The sequence below is a fragment of the Pituophis catenifer genome, unplaced genomic scaffold, assembly GCF_029215685.1.
Source record: "Pituophis catenifer annectens isolate HBS135680 unplaced genomic scaffold, rPitCat1.0.hap2 SCAF_12, whole genome shotgun sequence".
Classification (NCBI taxonomy): Eukaryota; Metazoa; Chordata; class Lepidosauria; order Squamata; family Colubridae; genus Pituophis; species Pituophis catenifer.
Window position 1 is genome coordinate 569,093 of NW_027256892.1, and position 24,568 is coordinate 593,660.

Here is a 24,568-nt window from a genome sequence, read left to right on the forward strand (position 1 = left end):
CCGCAATGGGGCAAGGAAGTAGTTTTCTTTTGCACTTCTGCCAAGAGCTCATCTTCTTCTCTTTTACTAAAAACCTTATTTGTCAAACTCTGCCCTGGATGGCAATCAACTTGACTTCTGCTTTCCACAAGTTATGACGTTAAGTATTACTAAGGGCCCAAAAAATGAGATTGATTCTATTCTTGAAGAGTACGCAGAAATGGCAGAACTAAAAAAGCATTGCTTCCACAATCTTTTTTCGTCTGTTAACAGCATTCAAACTAGACGGCAGACGATGTTTATCTTCCCAACAAAATATTTTCGGGGTTACACGAAGCTATCAAGTGCTCCCAGTTGTATTTGGGAAGAGCCAAAACAAGTTCCCAGAACAACCCACAATATTGCCAGGCATGCAACTTAACACACACATTTTTTTGCAACTTAACGCACATATTTCGCTTAAATTGTTTTAGGCACGGATAGGATAGTCTTCATGAACTGTAAACTTCATGGTCCCATCCTGCCCAGGATACTTCTGGAGTCAAGTTGGGGTTTTTTGTTTTTTAAAGCACATAAAAGATGGCTGCAGGTGATAAGCACCTTTCACCTTAAATATGACACTGACTGGACCAGATGTTGATGACTAACTGATCGAGTCAACTTCATTCGCAACTCGGTCAACTTCTCCTGGAAACAGGAATGGGAGCAATACACGGGAAGAGCGGTGAGCATTCAAGCTTTCTACCTTGATCAAGCTTCTTCTGTTTAAGTCTCCCTTTCCGTTTTCACAATGTTTTCACAAAGAGTAAGCTGATAGATCAAAGATAAAGCCACGATAGTAGAGAGGTGGAGGGGGAGAAGGGTTAGTAGTTCTTTACGCCCAAAGAAATAACTGTCTGTAAACCAGCCGAAGATAGATAAAGCAAGCTTAACTTATGAATGAAAAAGATGGCAACAAAATGGTGTTAAGAAAAAGGCTGCGTATTCAATATTAGAATCCCACTCTCTCCGGATTTACTTGAAACCACCCAAGACCCTGAAAATGTTACAAAAGGGCCGTTACCGTCCAATATTTCATCTCCGTCTGAAATCAGCTCATCATCCGAGCAGATGTTGAGAATGTTCACCAGCATCTCTGTAACTGCAGGAAGGAGAGAGAAAAAGTGATGAAGTGGCAACATCAAACAGTTGTTGGTTCTAGGTCCCAAAGTTCTTTGCTTGCCTACTAAGGCCGGGGTCAGCAACCCGCAGCTCCGGAGCTGCATGTGGCTCTTTCACCCCTGTGCTGTGGCTCCCTGTCACTCAAAATATGCATCACAACCACCAATGTGAGACACCCACCGGCACGCAATTTATTGAGCTTTTCAACCCCCGGTAGGCCAACCATGGATAAATCCAAGGAAAGAAAAGTTTCAGAAGAAAACAGAACATTTAATTCAATTACATATGCTAGTTTTGTGGCTGCTCAAGAAATAGTGAGGCACGGGAAGGTTTTTGTGGCTCCCGGTGTTTTCTTTTCTGTGGGAAACAGATCCAAATGGCTCTTTGAGTGTTTAAGGTTGCAGACCCCTTGTACTAAGGTATAGAATTCTTTATTGGCCAAGTGTGATGAGACACACAAGGAATTTGTCTCCGGTGCATAAGCTCTCAACAAACATACAACAATAGTGATAGATCATTATCACAGTCACTGTAAAAAATACATTTATCATAAAACATTAGATACAATACTTAGTGATAGTCATGGATACTAAATTGTGATAAACAAATTAAAACAAACAAACAAATAAATAAAGAAGCAATCAACACAAATCATACTAGGATACTAAATAAACAATTTAAATAATTAACCACCTTTAACCTCTCTCTCTCTCTCTCTCTCTCTCTCTCCCATCCCATCCCATCCCATCCCATCCCATCCCATCCCATCCCATCCCATCCCATCCCATCCCATCCCATCCCATCCCATCCCATCTCATCTCATCTATCAGAAGATGCAACTGGACAATTCCAGTACAGTGCTTGGTGGCACTCCTTAAAGTAAGGTGTTCCAGGATCTGTGCTGGGTGATGTTATTCTTGAAGTAAGGTCTTCCTTGTGTTTCTCACAGATTGTGGGCTTTTGAACTACATATGGCTTTATGTTTATGTACCCAACAAGAGAGACACAGACCCCTCGCATCCTGGACATAAACTGTTTCAACTCCTACCCTCAAAACGACGCTATAGGGCACTGTACACCAGAACACCTAGACACAAGGACAGTTTTTTCCCGACCGCCATCACTCTGCTAAACAAATAATTCCCTCAACACTGTCAAACTATTTACTAAGTCTGCCCTATTATTAATCTTCTCATCGTTCCCACCACCCATCTCCTCCCACTTATGACTGTATGACTGTAATTTTGTTGCTTGGATCCTTACGATTTATATTGATATTGTTTCTGGATTGCTTATTATTTACCTTATGACTATCATTAAGTGTTGTACCTTATGATCCTTGATGAATGTATCTTTTCTTTTATGTACACTGAGAGAGTATGCAACAAGACAAATTCCTTGTGTGTCCAATCACACTTGGCCAATAAAAAATTCTAATTCTAATGTTGAAGTGGCAATTAAAGACATTCTGTAAGTTTTAGAACTGTGGAGAGTTTTAAGGATATTGAAAGTGGCAGCCAAATGTAAAGCCTTTAAAGACTGTCTGTTAAAGACTTTTTTTTTTTTTGCTTTAATTTATATGCCGCCCTTCTCTGGAGACTCAGGGCGGCTTACAGTGCGTTAAGCAATAGCCTTCATACTTTTGTATATTTATAAAAAGTCAGCTTATTGCCCCCACAATCTGGGTCCTCATTTCATCTACCTTTGAAAGGATGGAAGGCTGAGTCAACCTTGAGCCTGGTGAGATTTGAACTTGCAGTAATTGCAAGCAGCAGATATTAATAACAGTGCTTTAGTCCACTGTACTACAGGCTCTGTATTTAAAGAAGTCTTTGCAATGGTTATTATTCTTCAAGTCTCATAATCCCTACAGAAGTGCATTCTCTTTCACACACACATAGATGAGGGACTAAGGATAAGATGTAGTCATACTATCAATGTCTGTTATACGACGTTTAGGAATCAGAGCCAAGTCTATGGAATGAAGACTAAATTAGCTCCAGAAGAAAGGTATTTTAGGGAAAAACCAGCAAGAAAAGGATAATTTAAACAAATAAGCTTTGACTATCGAAGAACGGAGGCCTTTAAGGATTGTGTCTGCTTTCTCAAGACAGAAATATTTAATCACAACTGCCATCATCTATTTCCCAGAACTAACAGAAAATGCTGATTTTGTTCAATGGTGTTTTTCAATCTGTTACAAATTTAGTCTAAATTTCCCACTACAGAAATGCTAGCCAGTACCCTGGTTATTTTTTTTTAAAAAAAGATTATGTTGCTCTGAAAACCAGATTTTGCATAGTTTCATCAAAATAGAGTGCCTTCGTAAGCAACAGAAGACTTGGGGTCTACATCTAGCCCAGGCTAACAAATCCTATTGTTCCAGAGGAATTTTTCCTTCAACTTCTTGGTTAACCCTTTTATTACTAGCAAGTGTTCATCCCTTACCCTTTTCTCCTACAAAAGGCAGAGACCATGTGAAAACATCCATGAAATTCGGAAGCCAGTATGGGTGCGGAGAGCAGTTGAATTGTCTGATATTCATGACATTATTTTCGTATTTTAAAACAGCAGCTGGAAGAAAACAAAACAGGATGAGTGCTGATTTGTACCTCCTGTCCAAGAGCTCCGAAAATACAGTTCTGTTGTTAGGTAAGACAGCGATTAAACAAAAGGAAACATCCCACCTCAGACAAAAACATTTTAAAAAATTATCTTTGCTAGAGGCCGACTGCTAAAAACTGAAAAGAGGAGGAGTAATGCCATGTCCAAACATATTTTCTTTTTAAAATATTTTTTTTATTTTTAAACAAAACATAAAAACATCCATCATCCATTCCAATTACAAGTAGTGTGTCGGTCGGTTCCAAATCTTTTGTGCTTCATCTCATATTCATCATTACGAATTCTCTAATTTCTCATATTATCAATCTAACGTATATCTTTATATCATTATTCTCATTTGTCATTCATTTAACCATGGCATTTTCATCCCATTAAAATCATTTCCATAAATTGTATTATAACATCCATTTCATATTTCATTTCCATGTTTTATTATCTAGCCATTGATAAAATAAATCCTATATCTTATAGTATTATTTGTCTTCCTGTTTCTCTAATTTCAAATGTCAATTTGCTCATTTCAGCACATTCCATCATTTTCTTAATAACTTCATCTTGTTTAGGTATTTCCTCATTTTTCCAATTTTTAGCAAACACAATTCTAGCCGCTGTCAATACATTCACAATCAAGTAACTCAATTCTCTGTTATATGTTTCTGGTAAAATCCCTAATAAAAAAAAAATCTCTGGTTTGAAGCCGATGTGCTTTTTAATCAGTTTTTCCAACTATGTGTGGATTTTAGTCCAATATCTTTTGGCTTCTACAAAAGTCCACCACGTATGGTAATATGAGCCCGGTGTCTGATGACATTTCCAGCACTTTTCCGATTTGTTCTTAAACATTTTGGATATTTTAGTGCTCTCTGATACGAGCACTGGCCCTACATGCTCTTTTCTTCTAAACCATGGGTGTCAAACTCGCCGCGTCACATTGCCGTCACGAGACGTTTCGTGATGTTTACGCCATTCGTGGAGCTGGGGTGGGCGTGGCCTGCATGTGACGCATCCGGCCAGTGGGCCTCCAGTTTGACACCCCTGTTCTAACCTGACTGCAAGGAATCATTAGCTTCATTTTTCAGGGGCAGAGGTTAAATGTAACCCTCGACTTAACAACAGTTCATTTAGTGACCGTTTGAAGTTACAATGGCACTGAAAATGTGACTTAAGACCGTTTTTCACTCTTGCGGCCGTTAGCAGCATCCCCATGGTCATGTGATCAAAATTCAGACACTTGGCAATTGAGTCATATTTATGACAGTCGCAGTGTCCTGGGGTTGCGTGATCCCCTTTGCTGACTTTCTGACAAGCCAAGTCAAGGGGGAGAAGCCGGATTCACTTAACAACGGGATGACTAAAAGAACTGCAGTGATTCACCGAACAACTGCGGCAGGAAAGGTCGTAAAATGGGGCAAAATTCACCTCACACACGTTTCACTTAGCGACAGAAATGTTGGGTTCCATTGTGATCGTAAGTCGAGGACTACCTGTACTGTTATATCTGAAGTAGAAATAACAGAGGTAGCATGACTTGGTCTGTTGTGTGGATGTTCGGGTGGTTTAGGGGTGGGGAATTTGTGGTGGGTGGTGGGGTGTTTGGGGATTGTTATGTGTGTTGGTCTTTGGGTGTTAAGTGAATTTCGTTGTATGGGTATACTGTGTATACAAGTACAATGGCAATAAAGTTGTTGTTGTTGTTGTTGTTGTTGTTGTTGTTGTTGTTGTTGTTGTTGTTGTTGTTATTATTATTATTATTATTATTATTATTATTATTATTATTATTATTATGAACAATGGTTTATCCTAACAAGCCAGTTTCCAATGATAGCTTTACGAGACTGGTTGTTCAGATCAACTGAATATATTAGCAACTAATTCTTGGTTCAGACACAATAAGTCATAACTACCGTATTTTTCAGAGTGTAAGACGCACTGGAGTATAAGACGCACCTACCTTTTTTGGTGAGGAAAAGAAGAAAAAGAAATCTCCCTCTGCCACAGCAATTTTGCCTCCTTGCAACAAACAGCCAGCTTTACTTTCATTTTCATCATAGCTTGATTTATTTTATTTTTTATTTTACTTCGAATTTATATACCGCCCTTCTTCCTGGGAACTCAGGGCGGTGTACAGGCAGATAAAAACACATTAGCACAAGGGGAAAAAAAATCTGCTCCAGCAATTTACCTCTTTGCAAAACAGCTGAGAGCAAATCAGCTGAGAGTCGGGAGGCCAATCCAATCAACTTGTGCTAATTAGGCTGTGCTGAAGCTGAAAGGAGCTGTTTTTTTCTTGTCGTTTGTTTGCAAGGAGGTAACTGCTGTGAGGCAGAGGCCAAAGGGTGGGGGCCAGTGGGTGGGCGGGGCTACATTTGGTGTACAAGACGCATCTAAATTTTCACCTCCTTTTAGGAGGGAATAAGGTGCATCCTATACTCCGAAAAATACAGTAGTTGAACAGCAAAGGAACTGATTTCTATCTTTTTATGACCCATTAGAGGATAGGGGTGCAGAAATATCAAAACCATGAACCCCAAATTTAAAACTGCATCTGGATAAGGACACGCACTTCCACAGGAATAGCATCCAACTGATTCTGACGTTCAGTTAATAAAAAACGTTTCCACAATTTTAATTAGCAATTTTATGATGTTTGTGTGTCTATATTTTTCTTGACTGTACACCGCCTTGAGTCCTACGGGGGAAAGGCGGTATAGAAATATAATAAATAAATAAATAAATAAATAAATAAATAAATAAATAAATAAATAAATAAATAAATAAATAAATAAATAAATAAATAAATAAATAAATAAAATTTTGGCCACTACTGTAGAATGAACACATGGTCACAACATTCCCAGCCAAACAAAAAAACAACTAAAGATATTGTACTTTAAAAAAAAAAAAAGAAATTTACAATAATCCAATTTCGGCACCCCTCACCATACATTCAACAGCTTACCCTTGTTATTATAGACGTCTAGGTAATTTGGTGCAGAAAAGATGGTGATGAGCGATGGGAAACCTGTGGTTTGGCTCTTTCTGTACATTCGGTACCTGTGAAAACAGGCAAAGGCTGAGCAGGCAGCTGTTATAAAACAACTTAACCAAGGAAGTTGTTAACCATATCGCTTGTTATGAACCTACCCGGCATCCTGGGCTTCGTGTGCTCGAATCACGGATAACAAATTATTGTTTTGCAAAAATTCACAAATTGCAGGGTAACTGAAAGATGAAAAGGTTTTAGAGACGCGTTAGTGTGTGCCGAAATAACCAATTATCTTTAATGAGAAGCTACCTGTGAATTGACACATATGGGCTTGATCACGCAGCACTTCAGATCAAAATGTTCCTTGATGAAATGTCAAACAGATTCTGGGGAAGTTAAGGAGGGGAAAGAAACACACGAGCCAACCATTTTTGAACCTCAGGTGCTTCATCTGAAGTATCATTCTCAAATCTCTATATCCGTGATGGCGAACCTGTGGCACGCGGAGCTATATCTGTGGGCACGCGAGCATTGCCCTAGCTCAGCTCCAGCGCGCATGCGTGTGCCAGCCAGCTGATTTTCGGGCCTTTCTGGTCCTACCGGGAGTCGGGAAACAAGTCGTTTCCGGCCTCCAGGTGGCCTCTGGGTGGGTGGGGAAGGCAGTTTTCGTCCTCCCCAGGCTCCAAGGAAGCCTCTGGAGCCTGGGGAGGACGAAAAACAGTCCCATCGGGTCATTGCATGCCAAAAGTAGGGGTCGTGCAGGGGGGGTCACGCACGCATGACCCCCGCTTTTGGTACACGATGGCAAAAAGGTTAGCCATCACTGCTCTCTATATATAAAAGCGAAAACCACTCACGCATTAATCATGAAATCTCCAGAACTCTAAAGCCTATAAACTTGAAATTTGCCATGTATGTTCCTCTTGGCTTGTAAGTGCTCACTAAGAAAGGATTTTTCGAAATGACCATCAGAGCATTAGTATTTCCTATATTATTGTTGGTCCTACACGCTCTGATACTAAGGAGTTCTACTTCCCCTCCCCACCTGAAAAGAAATCTGTTCCAAATGCAAAACACAAGCAGAGGGGAGGAGTTTCACTTTCAGTTTTACTTTCACAGCAGCAAGCAGCTTTACTACAGAACAGTTGAGCTAAGCCATGCCCAGCCTCCTTCCTGTCTCCTTCCTGCTCACACAGCAAATACTGTTTGAGTTTCCAAATACCCCTCAACTCTCTCACACACTGACAGGATGCTAGTCAGATGAATACCGATGGATGCTGTGGGCTGGGACATTCTACTCCCCGACCCCCTCTGTTCCAACTGCCAGTTGCATTATATTAACACACTCTGATGCTACGGAGTTACACATTCTACATTAAGTTTCAAGCTGGAAGTGTCAATTTATCAAGCCCGAGCACATAGTTTCGTAGCGAAGCACGGGTGTCCAGCTTGTTCTAGATATAAGAGTAGGTCTATTTGTGAATGATAACTTATAAGAAGGTAAGTAACCAGTTATTCACTATTTTCTTAGAATGTGTGGAGAACAATAAGAGTTGTGCCAAATCCTGCATTCTAGTTGATTATAATATAATCACTGACAAGCATTGACGGTTATGACCAGGCTGCCATTCCTCAAACGTCCAGAAAAGGGACATTCCTCACAAAAATATTGAATGACCGTAAAGCAGTATTTCTCAACCTTCCTAATGCCGCGACCCTTTAATACAGTTCCTCATGTTGTGGTGACCCCCCAACCATAAAATTATTCCTAAAACCATCGAAAATATGTTTTCCTGATGGTCTTAGGCGACTCCTGTGAAAGGGTCGTTCGACTCCCAAAGGGGTCGCGACCCACAGGTTGAGAACCACTGCCCTAAAGGCTGACTGGATAGGACAGGAGTCGGCAACCCGTGGCTCTGGAGCCGCATGTGGCTCTTTCATTCCTTTGCTGTGGCTCCCTGTCACCGGTCGGCTCTACAATTGATAGGGCTTTCAGTTAGAGTCTATGGTGGGGGAACCGGACTTCCGGTTGGCTCCAGAATTGAATGGGGGGCTTTCGGTTAGGACCTTTGTGGCTCTTTGAGTGTTTAAGGTTGCCGACCCCTGGGATAGGGTCCCCTAATGTGGCCGAGTTCTGAAAACCCAAAGGACTGAGCCCTGCGGCCTCATGCCATTCCCTTTTCAGTTTAGAAATGTTGCTTGAACACTGCCTCACCTGTAGAAATAGGAGCAACCTCGAACAGTGTTGTGAGTGAAGTGTTCCAGGGTCTTCTCATTGCCATAATCTTCTGATGGATCTGACCACAGTAGGTCACACATTGGACCAAAGGCTGGAGGCTCCTTAAACCTGTCTAACTGAAAGACAGATACGCACACAAACACACAAAAAAAGGCAATTGTGAATGCAAATCTCTAAGACAAGGAGAACATATTATGAAGACATGCAGAACAGGCCAGGGGCAAAAAAGATATCTATAAAATAGCACAGTCCATTATGACAGAGTTCCCCAACCTTTCCGTATTTTTCAGAGTATAAGGCACACTTTTTTCCCTCCTAAAAGAGGCTGAAAATTTGGGTGCGTCTCATACTCCGAATATAACCCTGTGAGGTGCCCAAAATGGCTTCCTGGAACAGCTGCTGCCTTCTCTTACCCCTTTTGCGCTTTGCCTACTTTAGTCACTGGAGCTCCCTCCGAGGATCAGCTGTGCTTTTGAAGCTGTTTATCAGCCCCAACACGAGTGAAGGGATCTTCCGTGCTTTGCCTGCTTTTCTAATTGCTGCTCCCTCCGACAACCAGCCCCAACCTCGAAACCAGTGAGGAATTAATGTGCTGGAACTAGCCAGATGAATACCTAGTAGGCAGAATTCCAAACCCCACCCCCCCATTTTCCTCCCCAAAAACTAAGGTGCATCTTATACTCCGGTACATTTTATACTCCGAAAAATATGGGTAAAACCAAGAGAAAATAGTTTCTCTGAAAGGGTTTCTCAAATGCTCCCTTCAGCATTGAGGGAGAAGACGTGGCCACTGATTACATGCTGAAATGTTATATCATCTCGTCTGTGAGTTTTAGGGAGCTTCAAAAGAAAAGTTTTGAATTTCTGGACCGGTAATTTTGCAAACAGCCTGTGAGTAAAACCCAGTCACAGGTTACAAAAATACCCTGTTTAATGGGCTGGAGGGTGGAAAGAGAGAAAAAAGACCACTTACTCTCCTAATGTCGTCTAGACACGTGATTTCTGGGGAGAGCCCTCCGTGCACGCACAGAAACTGTTGATTCAAGAGGGCCGCGAGAGGAAGACAGTCAAATGTATCCATGCACGCATCATATACCCGCTCTGAGTACTTGATTCGACCTGCAGCAAACAGAAGTGGAGGGGGAAAAAAATGCAGCTGTTATAAAGGCTGCAGATTTGCAAAATTTTGGCATAGGCAACAGCTGATCTACAGACCAAAAGGCTTCTTTGGGGATAAAACTGGAAACAGAACTGTTGTGGCCTGTCGGCTGCAGCTGAATCAGAGGAGGCAGTAGCGTGGGAGTCAGGGCCAGTATCAAGGCAACCTGAGAGCTCTGAGGGCGAACTGGGAATGGAGCTGGCAGAGAGAGAGAGAGACAGAGATAGAGCCTGGGCTGTCCGTCAGCCCTCAGATGGAGAGTCAACAGCCCCCAGGTCTGGAGGTGGTTGATGAGGAAGAGGAGGAACAGCTGGGTCCAGTGCCTGACGCACAGATGCGCAGAAGGCAGAGGAGAGGAGAGCAGTGGAAATCTATGGGCCGGTCCTTGGGAAGGAAGAGCCACCGCTGCTAACGAAGCCCCACCCTAGCTCTGGGGATAAAAGGCAGGGGGCGGAGATGAATAGATGTGGCAGACGACTATTCATATTCCGGCCGGATGGACTTGTTAGCCTGCGGTGAGAGAGAAACTTTTTTGCTGGGCTGCCGGCACTCCTAATTAAAGGAATCTTTTGAGTTCACTTCAGAGGGTTTGTCATGTTTGGGGAGTTGGGTCAGAACAAGAACTGTGACTGCCTGCTCCTTCCTTTCTCTCAGGCACCGACTTTCACACTTACGACAGTTGGGAGATTTTTAAGCTCAGCTCGTCTAACAATAAATCCTAGAAATCTCTCACGGACCCCTTGCGTGTGTCAGAAAATTCTGTTTTTTTTTTTTTTTTTTAAAAAAGAAGTACACACAGCTCATACAGGGTGGTGGGCAAGCGAGTGGAGTTACATCACTTCATCCTGGGTGACGATGTGGGGGAACAAACTCCAGAGTTCCTTGCAGTGGCACTTAGGAGGAAATTGGAGCAGCGATGAACATTTTCACTTTCAGCCCATGCTGATCTCCTTACTGAGGAGTGACTGATAATCCTTGGTGCCTTGGTGGAGCAGCGGACTAAAGCGCTGTTAAGTAGCACTCAAGTAGCACTTAGCTGCCAGGTGCCTGCAATTACTGCGAGTTCAAATCTCACCAGGCTCAAGGTTGACTCAGCCTTCCATCGTTCTGAGGTAGGTAAAATGAAGACCCGGATTGTGGGGGCAATAAGCTGACTTTGTATAAAAAAGAACACCGCTTAGGGCGGGCCGAAAGCCCTACTAAGCAGGTATATACAAAAGTATCAAGGCTATTGCTTAACGTATTGTAAGCCGCCCTGAGTCTCCGGAGAAGGGTGACATATAAATCGAATCAATCAATCAATCAATCAATCAATCAATCAATCAATCAATCAATCAATCCTCTATGGAAGAATCTGAATGCCACTGCTCTCAGTTTTGTCATTTAAAACCATTCATTCATTCATTTAGGATGAAGCCTGTGGAGGCAGATTTATAAATCTCCCTTCAGTTGGGTGTTAAAGCACCACTGATTGTTTCCTAGGATGATTTGATTGCTTATTTGTACCCTATGACTATCATTAAGTGTTGTACCTTACGATTCTTGATGAATGTATTTTTATGTACACTGAGAGCTTATGCACCATAGACAAATTCCTTCTGTGTCCAATCACACTTGGCCAATAAAGAATTCTATTCTATTCTATTCGCACATCCATTCAGGGTAGTGCTTAGGTGCTGGTTGGTCTGGAAACCAGGAGACTGTGAGTTCTAGCTCTGCCTTAAGCATGAAAGCCAGCTGGGTGACTTTGGGTCAGTCACTCTCTCTTAGCCCAACCCATCTCACAGAGCTGTCATTGTGGGGAAAAGAGGAGGAGGAGGAAGGAGTATTAGCTATGTTTGCCGTCTTGAGTTATATATTAAAATGGCAGGATAAAAATCTAATAATGATAATTGCTTTACCTTTGTAGAATCGTCAAAGTACAGTGCGAGTATTTTCTAAATTCAAAATGAAATTCTGCCAGGACCAAAGCCACATATTAAAGTTGTACAGAAAGGAACATGGGTGCTGTCATTGCAAGTTGCAAGAAACGGGAAAGCAAAACTAATTTATCACAAAGAACCTGGTTAATCTGTATGCCGTATAATTACTGGCAGGACTGATAGGTTTGTTCTTGCAGTAGAAAAATAATGAAGAGTGTATATCCAGGTACCTATAATCTTGGCATCTTCCCCTTACCGTGTGACCGACTTAAAAATTGCATTGCTCTTTTCAATAGCAAGTAAAAGAAATGAGGACAAAAATGATTCACCATCTTCATTTCTAGAATATGAATGGATTTCGTCCACATATTATTCATTTAGTTATTTATTTATATCCTGCCTTTATTACTTTTAAAAATAACTCAGGACGGCCAGCACACCCAATGCACCTTTCTCCTATTTTCCCCACAATAATCACCCAGTGAGGTAGGGTTGGGCTGAGAGTGACTGGTCCAAGGTCACCTCTCTGGCTTTGATGGCTGAAGCGGAACTAGAACTTTTCTGCTTTCTAGCCTGGTGCCTCAACTACTAGACCGCATGGCACCTGCATTTTATTTACTTGTGGAATGTGTGAATTCAGGGAAAGTGAAAAATCGGGCAACCAATTGGGTCTTACAAGCCAGGGCAAAACTGACAGCAACTGATGATTAGCATATCAGCAGTCTCCTTCCTTTCCTTCTTATAGAATAGAATAGAATTCTTTATTAGCCAAGTGTGATTGGACACACAAGGAATTTGTCTCGGTGCGTAAGCTCTCGGTGTACGTAAAAGAAAAGATACATTCGTCAAGAATCATAAGGTACAACACTTAATGATAGTCATAGGGAAACAGTCACTATAAATCTTAAGGATGTCAGCAACAAGTTACAATCATATAGTCATAAGTGGGAGGAGATGGGTGATAGGAACGATGAGAGTATTAATAGTGATAATTATTAATAGTTTGACAGTGTTGAGGGAATTATTTGTTTAGCAGAGTGTTCAGGAAAAAACTGTTCTTGTGTCTAGTTGTTCTGGTGTGCAGTGCTCTATAGCGTCGTTTTGAGGGTAGGAGTTGAAACAGTTTATGTCCAGGATGCGAGGGGTCTGTAAATATTCCTTCTTATAGGGATTTATGGAATCATCATCATCGTTTAATGGCCCCATAATCCTTTGCAGGGTGGAGTCTGGGCAACTGAATGGAGCTAGTAGAGTGTTTACTCGCCGGATGCCCTTCCTGACACCAATGTGGAGATTTGTTCAACAGATACATTCTCATTGTGCCCAGAGAAAGAAATATCTGCCTCTACCTAGGATCAAACTCACAGCGTCCTGACTGTGAGGCAAAAGCTCCACCTTAACCAAACAGAGTAGAAAAATTTAAACAGTCTCAAGGGGGGGGGGGGTCTTGCGTTCCAAGGCAAAGCTAGGTTGAATTCCAATTCCACAGTTTAATAAGGAAAACCCAAGCAGGAAAACAAGAAGATGCAAAATTCATGAATTTCTACAGCACAAGGAGGTTTTAGACAAAGCAGAGAAAGAGAGAGTTGTACTGGAGGGAGGCTGGAACACAAGGAGACATTTGGGGGTTTTTTGAGCTAATATGCTAAGCCAGGGAAGTAATATTTAAATATGCAAGAAGAGAACTGCAGCCAAGGAAGGGAGGAAGGGAAGCAATTAAACCCATTTTATCTGCAGGATTTTTAAACTGATCAAAAAGAGAATCGACCTGGGTTTCCTTCCCTAAGCTTTTATTCACGTTTTTTTTTTCTTTTCACCAGATGGATAGATGGATAGATAGATTAGATAGATAGAATCAGTCAAGAATCTGCATTGAAGGGGAAGCCCTCAATTTCCCTCCGATTCGGATACCAGCTGCACGATCTGGAACTGAAAGCTCTTGGCAATAATTACAGGCTGCAGGGTCCCTAAAGCAATGGGAGTGGGAGGGAAAGCTTGCATGGAGTCAGACTGTCAGGAAAACAGTAAGTCAGGAGCAGCTCTCTCAGTCTCTGTTGAAACGCCCCTTCTACGGGGGGGTGGGGGGGTGGAGGAGGAGGAGGAGGGGAAGCTGCAGCATTTATGCAGCCTCATCAACATTCACAAACCTTCTTTTGTCACACACACAGCCCATCCAACATCTTTTACTTACACTCTTGTTTGAAGGTGAAATATTCTGTGAGATGCCTGCACTCGTGGTTCCCTCGGAGCAGGAAAAGTGTTTTGGGGAAGTTTATCTTTAAACTCCATAAATACAGCACACACTGCAAGAGAGACATTGAAGGCAGCAGGTGAAAATACATATATATGTTTTTCCGGGAACTTTACTTTGAAACTTTTGGAAGATGCGTAGAAAGCTGGTTCCAAAAAAATACCCCAATCAAATGTAACAGGACTGAAGAGTAGGAATACTGGAAAGCATTTCATATCACTTAATCATCGAGCCCAGCAGTAAACAGTGACTCAATGGGGTCCTGGGAGAAAGTGAGAGTTTCCATCACTTGTTACTTAACTGAGGATTCAAGGATTGAACCTGGAACCTTTGGCGTAAATACTGTAATTCTGCTAAAGAGATTCAAACTGAGTGCCCAAGGCAACAGTGTGATACAAGAAAACCACTGCTCTGGTCTAAAGTACCTTTAGGTAGGTAAAGCAATGAAGCACAGGTGTGAAAAACAGGACAGTATACCTAATGCAAGGGGTCCTCCTACCTCAGGGGTCTCCAACCTTGGCAACTTTAAGACTTGCGGACTTCAACTCCCAGAGTTCCTCAACCAGCAAAATTTGAAGTCCACAAAAATGAAGCTTCTTCTCTGGTAACACTGTACTGCTAACTAGGGCATACAAAGCCTTTGCCAGACCAATTCTTGAATACAGCTCGTCTGCGTGGAATCCACACTGTATATCGGACATTAATACAATCGAGCGGGTCCAGCGGTATTTCACGAGAAGAGTCCTCCACTCCTCTGCTCACAACAGAATAGCTTACGCCACCAGGCTTGAAATTTTGGGCTTGGTCAACCTGGAACTACGCCGCCTATGGTCTGACCTAAGCATACTACACAAAACTGTCTGCTACAACGTCCTACCTGTCAATGACTACTTCAGCTTCAACCGCAATAATACGTGGGCAAACAATAGATACAAACTCAAGGTAAACGGCTCCAAACTCAATTGCAGAAAATGCGACTTCAGCAATACAGTGGTCGATGCCTGGAATGCTCTACCTGACTGTTGTTACTTCCTCAAACCCTCACAGCTTCAACCTTAAACTGTCTACTGTGGACCTCACCTCATTCCTAAGAGGTCTGTAAGGGGGCGTGCATAAGGCACCAGCGTGCCTACCGTCCCTATTCTACTGTCCCCATTTATTTATACTCATTTCATGTGCTCGTGTCCATGTTTATACTTATACCTGTTATCTCATACATGTTTGACAAACTAAATAAATAAATAAAATAAATAAGTTTTAAAGTTGCCAAGGTTGGAGACCCCTGCTCTACCCCATCTGCCCACAAAGGACTGTTGTTCTGTGCTAATTTTATTTCTTTAAATTGGCCAATCTTTGTATTTTTTTAGAGCCCACGCAAGGAGACCCTTAAACTGTTAAATAAAACATTTAGTTCCTTTTTGTGTAACCTGCATCCAACAGCATTGGTTTAAAAATCTTAAAATGTCACATGGAATTGGAACAGGAAAAGGAAAAAGTATGTCAGTTAAGTGCCAAATACATTATATAGTCAGAAGTTAAAAAGGGAGACAAGAGAAGATTCTCATGAGAATTTTACTGGGAAAATTAAAAATCTTCAATAGGAGCTAACTAACTTATTCTGATGTTTCTCAGGATCCATAAAAAGTGACATTTTCTCATAAGCAGGCCTAGATAGATTTTTCATGCCAGTTCCTGCATGATACTATTATGATCTAATAGCCGTTGCCTATAAGCATTGAACATCATTATCTTCATTGGGTATTTTCTGGTTTTATTTCCAGTAAATGATTAGTAAAACTAGTAGTGGGTTTCAAATTTTTTTACCACCGGTTCTGTGGGCATGGCGTGGCTTGGTGGGCATGGCAGGGGAAGGATACTATAAAATCTCCATTGCTTCCCCAAACCAGGGGAAGGTTACTGCAAAATCCCCATTTCCTCCCAATCAGCTGGAACTTGGGAGACAGAGAATAGATGGGGGCGGGGCCAGTCAGAGGTCGCATTTACCGGTTCTCCGAACTACTCAAAATTTCCACTAACAGTTCTCCAGAACTGGTCAGAACCTGCTGAAACCCACCTCTGGCTAAAACATTTCTGCCTTTTGTGCTTTTCTCTCAGCACAAATAGCCAAACGCTCATACAAAACAAAGCAAAATCAAATGTAAAGAAAATGCCAGAAAATACCAAAATATTATGTTGGGATATAAAATGCAAATTAATACAAAAGATAAAATAAGAATTCCAGTAACAGTGTCAATTTAAAGACATTGAAGCAACTTGCAAGAAAAAGATGTGGTTTTTTTTTAAATTTCATTTCTGTCTTGTAAAGATTTTTAAAGCGCCTGGAAGAAGAGTAGGATAAACACAGAATAAATAGACTGCTTGCTTAGTTAGGATACAGGAATGACACGCTAAAGAGATTTAGAAATAGTTAGCTCTTGATGATTTACAAAGGAATCCTTTATCCAATTCAATACTACAATTCTCAACTGCACATTTCTAGATTACCAGATTCACTCTAGTTTTTCCATTTTTCCCCCCATTTAGCAGGCATACAATAGAAAGGACCTTTATGAAGGAAGATACACATAAGTAAATAAATTTAAGTTGACTGATGATAAACCAGTCCAAATAAATTGTGGCTTATTAAAGTTATGATGGTAGCTATGAAGTCCTGAGTTTTCCTATTGAGGCAGCCAAGAAGCAGTAGGGCTGAGAAGTCCTCAACTCTATATCCCAGAACTTCTCTGTCAATTCAGGAATAGATTTTAGTGGCTGGTTGGGATGATCTGCAGAGCATTTTTAATGTACGACACACATACAGAGAAAAATCTGGGATTCATTTCAACAGAGCCCTGGGGACTCATGAAAAAAAGAATTATCTGCTTTAGTAAAATTAACACTTTGATATATGGTAGATGTATATTAGGGACAATATTTCCAAATGGTGACTCTGTTCACTTTAGTATGTTGTTTCTTTATTGTTAATTTGTTCATTCCAATGGATGAATGAGTGAGTGAATGAATGAATATGAATGAATATGAATATCAGTGGTGAGTTTCAAAATTTTTAACTACCGGTTCTGTGGGTGTGGCTTGCTGGGTGTGGCTTGGTGGGCGTAGCAGGGGAAGCATACTGTAAAATCTTCATTCCCACCCCACTCCAGGGGAAGGATACTGTAAAATCTCCATTCCCTCCCCAATCAAGGGGAAGGTTACTGCAAAATCCCCATTTCCTCCTGATCAGCTGGGACTTGGGAGGCAGAGAATAGATGGGGGTGGGGCCAGTCAGAATTTTTACTACTGGTTCTCCGAACTACTCAAAATTTCCGCTACTGGTTCTCCAGAACTGGTCAGAACCTGCTGAAAGCCACCTCTGGAATATATGTACCTAAAGGCAAAGGGAATATATAAAATAAAAATAACCAATGAAAGAGCCTGAACCACCGGGAATATGGATTATTGGTCAATGACTAGCAACATTTGAAAAAAAAAAATACACCACATTAAAATCAAGTCGATGAGATAAAATACTAATACAGCAAAGATAAAACAAATGAAAATGTAACACATTGCACATTACTATAAATACCTGTGTCACTGTAGATCTAAAATATTACAATCTGTGAAGTAAAATAAGTATCACATAAAACAAAACAGCTAGATGTGTTAACCTTAAAGTGATAAATAAAAACAAAAGTGGTGATTTCTGTGATCAGTTATGTTTTATTTTCATTGTGGCCGTACAGAATTTGACTACTGAACGAGCGATAAAGGATTGTGAATCTTCCAGAAGACGGTTCACATAGAAATCGTCTAGTCTTTCTGAAAATTTACATATTATGGGCAGAATATAAGCAGGCCTGCTATGCCTGTAGAATTCACAATGTCATAATACCGTATATGTGAAATAGTTTCAATCTCCTTATCACCACTTGGGCAGGTATGCACAGCTCATGCAGTTTTGGAGTTTCTAGCTTGCAGCAGTGGGTGGATGGTCAGATATTATGCCTGGGCTTTGAAAAATTCTATTCTCAGCTTGGGGAAAGTCAAATTTTGTAGATACCTTGCTAGTTTCTCAAGTGTCCTTGTGAATCTTTGGGTGAGCAACTGTTTGGTTCGGTCCTATCTTAAAAGCATCAGAAATGGTAAGAAAGTCCATATAGTGCCAGCTTCTGCTCTATTAGCTATTTCAAGGGAGAGGGAAAAGGGAAAGAGATTTAAGAACCTTAAATCTACTTTAGAAGAACAAATGTATGGAATCCCGTGTGCTCTTTGAGGTTGTTTTCTTGCAGACATATTTGTGCACTGGTGATATTACTTAGTTGGGTAATGAAATGCAAGCAAACCAGTGGTGGGTTTCTACCAGTTCGGGGCGAACCGGTAGCGGTAATTTGGCCTGGGTCGCCAAACCGTTAGTGACTGCTGGCTGGCCATGCCCCCGAACCAGTAGCCCAGTTGCCGCTCATTTGCCCCGCCTGCCGGGAAGCGGCTCTCAAAGAGGCGGTGGCTGGGAGGCTTCTTGAGGTCGCATCAAAAAAGAAAAAGCCTCTTTGAGAGCCGCTAAGCTAAGCAGGCCGCCAAAAGCTACTGGAGGACACCGAAAAAGCCGCTGCCTTCACATCTCATTGCCTGTTGTGTCAGTCCAAGTGCAACACAGCAGGCAATGAGATGCGCATGTGCGGCCGGCGCGAAGAACAGGGCGGCGACGGCAGCGGCTTTTTTGGTGACCTCCGCTAGCATTCAGCAGCCTCCAGCCAGCCGCCACTGCCAGGAAGCGACTCTCAAAGAGGCGGCGGCTGGGAGGCTTTTTCTTTTTCGATGCGACTGCGAGAAGCCTCCCAGACAGCGCCTCTTTGAGATCCGCTTCCTGGCAGCGGTGGCTGGCTGGAGGCCGCCGAAAGGTACAGGAGGTCAGCTTGCCTTCTGGACTCTGGACCAGCCGCCACAGGAGGAAGGTAAGCATCCCGAAGAAAGAGGCGGTGGTGGAGGAGGAAGTGGGACTAGGGCCGGGGCCGCTGAAGGAGGGAAAACGGGGTGACACGTGTGACTGATGAAGGGAGGGCGGGGCGGCATGCAGGAGGAGGCCTTTGATAGATTAGGCCAGGCCTGGGCAGAAAATAAGTAGATAGGTAGAAATTCAAAAAAAATTCCTACCTTTTTCAGTGGGTGTGGCTAGATGGGGTGGTCATGTGACTGAGTGGCCGCAGCTGTCAAGTTGGCCACGCCCACTCAGTCACATGACCAAGCCACGTCCACCAAGCAAGCCACACCCACAGAACTGGTAGTAAAAAATTTTGAAACCCACCACTGAAGCAAACACCCGAGCTCAGAGAGCACCAAGGACTCCAAAATTCAACCCCAAGCTACACATATTCTCTTTGATTGGTAAAAATAAAATTATACGCACTATACTGTTTAGACCAATTATAGATAGATAGCTTTAGGTATAGATAGCTTTATATATTCAGAACAATCTATACTCCTGATAGCATTGACTGCAGCATCAAAAAGAATGTTAACTTCAAAAAAAACAAAGGGGAGAATGACACTAGTGTTATAAAGGCACAATCTGAATTCATTAACACAATTACACATACAGTAGTGGCCAAAATTGGGGAAACCTTTTGGGAAAAGTGTATTTTCTAAAACTAGCTAATAACACCACTTTTTTTTTTTCGAGTACTACCATAAAATTATATATGGATGGAAAGATAAGTTAATCAAGAATGTAATGCAATAACTTTCATGAAGGATTTGCTATTGGAATAGCAGTTACAGTATAAAGAAGAAAAGTGAAACACGTAGAAAAAACGAGATACACAAAAATGATCACCATAGAAAAAAACGAGATCTACAAAAATTATCACCATGTCAATTAATACTTAGTTGGGTAACCTTTATAGCATGAATTACGGCCTTACAACGTCTTCCCAGGGAGTGAACCAAGTCTTTTAGTTCTGCAGCTGTTATCATGTGAAACCAAGATTGAAGGATGGCTTCTATTAACTGGGTTTTATTGCTGGGTCGCTTCTGACTAAAACGTTTCTTTAGTGGGCTCCATCGATTTTCAATTGGGTGAAGGTCTGGGCTATTCCCAGGCCATTCCAGCAGTGGAATAGGATTATCTTGAAACAAACAAACAAACAAACAAACAAACAAACAAACAAACAAACAAATAAATAAATAAATAAATGGTGTTATTAGCCATCAAACCTCAAAAATACACTTTTCCCAAAAGGTTTCCACAATTTTGGCTACTACTGTATGTAGTACCTATTTCATTTCTTCATTTGTATTCAGTCTTTCCAAGGAGTTCAAGGTAGTATACATGAGCTAAGCTAATATGTTCGACATATATTGGTTGGCATACATCTGCTAAACCACGGGTGGGCAAATGTGGCCCTTTTACAACCTGTGGACTTCAACTCCCAGAATTCCTGAGACAGCTTGGCTGTCTCAGGAATTCTGGGAGTTGAAGTCCACAGGTTGTAAAAGGGCCACATTTGCCCACCCCTGTGCTATACCATGAATTCATTAGCCATGGTAATCTTTAAAACATGGTTTATAGGTCATAAACAACTGAATATTGCTTAGCTCCATGTTTGTTTTCATGTTCACCTGAGTGCTTCATATCAGGTTACAGGACTGCAAATTTTAGTCTCCCTGGTCCAGATGATGATTTCCTGTCTCATCATCCATGCAGCTCACTGGCCCTTGCTCTAACAATGTTAACATCGGCCTTGCCTCCCCAAAGCCTGTTTCCTGCATCAAGATACAATTATAAAAATTACCTCCTCTTCTATTTTGTTAAAAGGACATTAACAGAAACTGCTCTGGCAGATCTCCCTAACCTCCCCAACCCAAGTGAAGAAACGAATGCTTTAATTCCTTCGTACCCTCCCCACCCCCATTCTTGAAAAATGAAAGTGGCAGCTGGGAAAGCCAAACACAAAAGCAATTCCTGAAAAATTGAGGAGCGAGATTCTTCTGCATCCAAGATTGCATGGAACGTTTTCCTTCATCGTCCAGATAAGCAACCTGTTGTTGTTGTGAGCTTTGTCAAAACTCGTAAATATTTGGGATATATTTTCCTTTATCATAGCCAATTCACTTTCTCTCTTCCAAACCTACCGTCCGGCTTCCCTCTCCTTGTTGTCCGCTCCCAAATAGGCAAGCACCGAAGACAGAAAACACTATTTTACTGGAACAGAGGCAGAGGTGGGCTGCTGGGGGTTTGGGAGAACCTCTAGCTAAGAATCTGTACTGTTCAGAGAACCTCCAAATCCCACTCCTGGCTGGCCCCGCCCAGCCTACCCCGCCCCACCCCTCCCAGGAGTCCCCATGCAGCCTGTCTGGCTGCAGGTAAGTGCAGGGCGCACGCGGAGGCTCGGGGAGGGAGGGGAAATGGGCCTACTGGAAGTTTGGGAAGGCCGGAAACGGGCCCATTTCCAGCCTCCAGAGGGCCTCTGGAGTCTAGGGAGGCCGTTTATTATATTTCTATACCGCCTTTCCCCCGTAGGACTCAAGGCGGTGTACAGTCAAGAAAAAATATAGATACACAAACATCATAAAATTGCTAATTAAAATTATTATTATAACATAGTTTGGCCCAATTAAATAGAACCCAAAATTAGATAACATTTTAAAAACATTCAGATGTTCATATGTTTAGCCCCGCCTGTTGGAACATCAGGGTCTTGAGGGCACGGCGGAAAGCACGGAGATCAGGGATATTTCGTATCTCAGGGGGCAGTTCATTCCAAAGGGTTGGAGCCCTCACAGAGAATGCCCTCCCCCTGGGAGTCGCCAGTCGGCATAATTTGACTGACGGTACCGAGTAGTCCCTCCCTGTGAGAACGAACTGGTCGGTGACTTGAGGAAAGGCTCTGGAGCCTGGGGAGGGCAAAAATGCCCCCCCTGCCGTGGTGCAGGAGGCCGACTAGGCCACTCCCACCATGGCCATGCCCATCTAGCAACCGGGCAGAGAACCCCTTGCTAAAATTTTTGAAGCCCACCTCTAAACAGGGGTATCTGTTCATGCATCTTAGCAAAGCTTCTCAATTTCGTTTGATCAAGTGGCATTTGCAGTCACCCCTGCATGTACGGCTCTTTTTTTTTTGAAGGATGAATACCTGGCTTTGTAGAACAAAGGAACAAATGTATCACAGTTTCCTTCCCACCGTAGATTCTGAGAAAGGAATCAAGACTAACATGAAAGGGGCTCCATGCTGCCCCATACAAAAGATGGTAATTCCAAGCGACGCCCAAGTTTTGCAAATGCCAGGTTTTGCAGCATGACCCCTGTAATATTTTGGATGTGTTTCCTAGCAGCACGTTGCATGTAATTTTTTTTTCTGAGCAGCACTTCAAACAATCGTCTCAGCAGAATTTATACCACCTTCCCTCCTCATCTCTTCAGATCAGCACAATTTCCTCCACCTTTCCCAACGGCTTCTTTTAAAATCCGTCCACACTCACTTAAGTAGTGCAGAGGCAGACGAGATGCGGAGCCCCAACCGGGCTCATTGGTGAAAACCTACATTTTTCTTGAAAGTTAAGAATTCCAGCTTTTAACTCCCCATCTCCCACACAAAAATGCCAGATATCATAATTAATGCCACCGCCGAAGTTCTACCTAGAGGAGAATTTGAAGTAAAATTTCAGTATTTTTTTTTTTTCCAAGAACAACAATGGAAGAATTTTAAAGAAAGGCACGACTCATGCAGAGACTGACATGGGATTTTGTCTCAAGTAAAATTAAAAATGTATTCGGTGCTTACCATTTAAGTGATTTTAACAAAGCAGAAAGAGCTTTGTAAAAAAATAATAATAATAATTTTTTTTTTTAATTTGATTTATATGCCGCCCTTCTCCGGAGACTCAGGGCGGCTTACAATGTGCTCAGCAATAGCCTTCATCCTTTTGTATATTTATACAAAGTCAGCTTATTGCCCCCACAACTGGGTCCTCAATTTACCTACCTTAGAAAGGATGGAAGGCTGAGTCGACCTTGAGCCTTGGAGAGATTCGAACCTGCAGTAATTGCAGGCAGCTGGTCTTAATAACCAGCTTAATAACAGGGTGCCTTAGACCACTGTACTACCAAGGCTTTTTTTTTCCTTGAACAGGTTTCTCATCCAAGAAGTTTTTCAGTTCTGAAAAAGTCCAGCTGACTTTTGAAAAGCACCTTTGACACAACTGTGACCTGGATGATTGAGAATCTCCACAGACAATCAAGCAAGATACGCATTTTGAAAAATTAAATAAAGAAGGCAGTTGTTGTGAGTCTTTTCAGATTGGTCTCCTCTACCTTTTTAATAAACTCTGAGGTCATCCTGACTCCTTCAGTAATTTTAACTGATTTATCTGCCAGAGTTTATAATGAGAAAATCTGTGAATATTAGCACGTTACGTACATTTAAAAAAAAAAATCCTTTGGAAAGCTAATGACAATGAAGATATGAAGTAGTAAACAGCTTTTTTCCTTTTAGGATTGATGGCATAGACCAGGGGTCTGCAACCTTAAACACTCAAAGAGCCATTTGGATCTGTTTCCCACAGAAAAAAAAAACACCGGGAGCCACAAAACCCTGACTATTTCTTGAGCAGCCACAAAACTAGCATGTGTAGTTGAATTAAATGTTCTGTTTTCTTCTGAAACTTTTCTTTTCTTGGATTTATCCATGGTTGGCCTACCAGGGGTTGAAAAGCTCAATAAATCACGTGCCGGTGGGTGTCGCACATTGGCGGTTGTGATGCATATTTTGAGCGACAGGGAGCCGCAGCAGAGGGGTGAAAGAGCCACATGCGGCTCCAGAGCCGCAGGTTGCTGATCCCTGGCATAGACCACTGTTTGAAATTCAGATGGAATTCCTGAACCTATAAAGATTAGAATCATGCAGACTGTGGTTTTTTTCCCCTGTGAGCTTTATGGGTGTGAGAGTTGAACTCTGAAGAAGGAATAAGAGCAACCAAATGATTCACAGATTAATTCAGATTATTATACTTTGCAAAAAAGAAAGAAAGAAAGAAAGAAAGAAAGAAAGGAAGGAAGGAAGGAAGGAAGGAAGGAAGGAAGGAAGGAAGGAAGGAAGGAAGGAAGGAAGGGGACAACAAGCAGCAAAGTGGAAAGACCCAATTAGAACAGGGGAAGATGGGAAAATCCAGGTTGGGAGACAAGATTATTCTGGAGAAGGTCTATCTTTGTGGTTGCTAAGAGTCAACACTGTCTTAATGGCAAATTATC

General features: G+C 42.0%; 1 protein-coding gene across 4 annotated transcripts in view; it reads right to left on the minus strand.

Moving 5' to 3' along the window:
• The window catches only part of PPP3CC (protein phosphatase 3 catalytic subunit gamma), a 78,251-nt gene that overhangs the window by 10,021 nt on the left and 43,662 nt on the right, over window positions 1-24,568 (minus strand). For all 4 annotated transcript variants that reach the window (XM_070952197.1, XM_070952195.1, XM_070952196.1 and 1 more), the window contains exons 4-10: window positions 14,263-14,374; window positions 9,964-10,109; window positions 8,967-9,106; window positions 6,910-6,987; window positions 6,725-6,819; window positions 3,589-3,714; window positions 1,043-1,120 (exon numbers count right to left, since the gene is read on the minus strand). In XM_070952197.1, coding sequence (XP_070808298.1) covers window positions 1,043-1,120; window positions 3,589-3,714; window positions 6,725-6,819; window positions 6,910-6,987; window positions 8,967-9,106; window positions 9,964-10,109; window positions 14,263-14,374 — 775 coding nt within the window. The remainder of the gene's footprint in view (window positions 1-1,042; window positions 1,121-3,588; window positions 3,715-6,724; window positions 6,820-6,909; window positions 6,988-8,966; window positions 9,107-9,963; window positions 10,110-14,262; window positions 14,375-24,568) is intronic.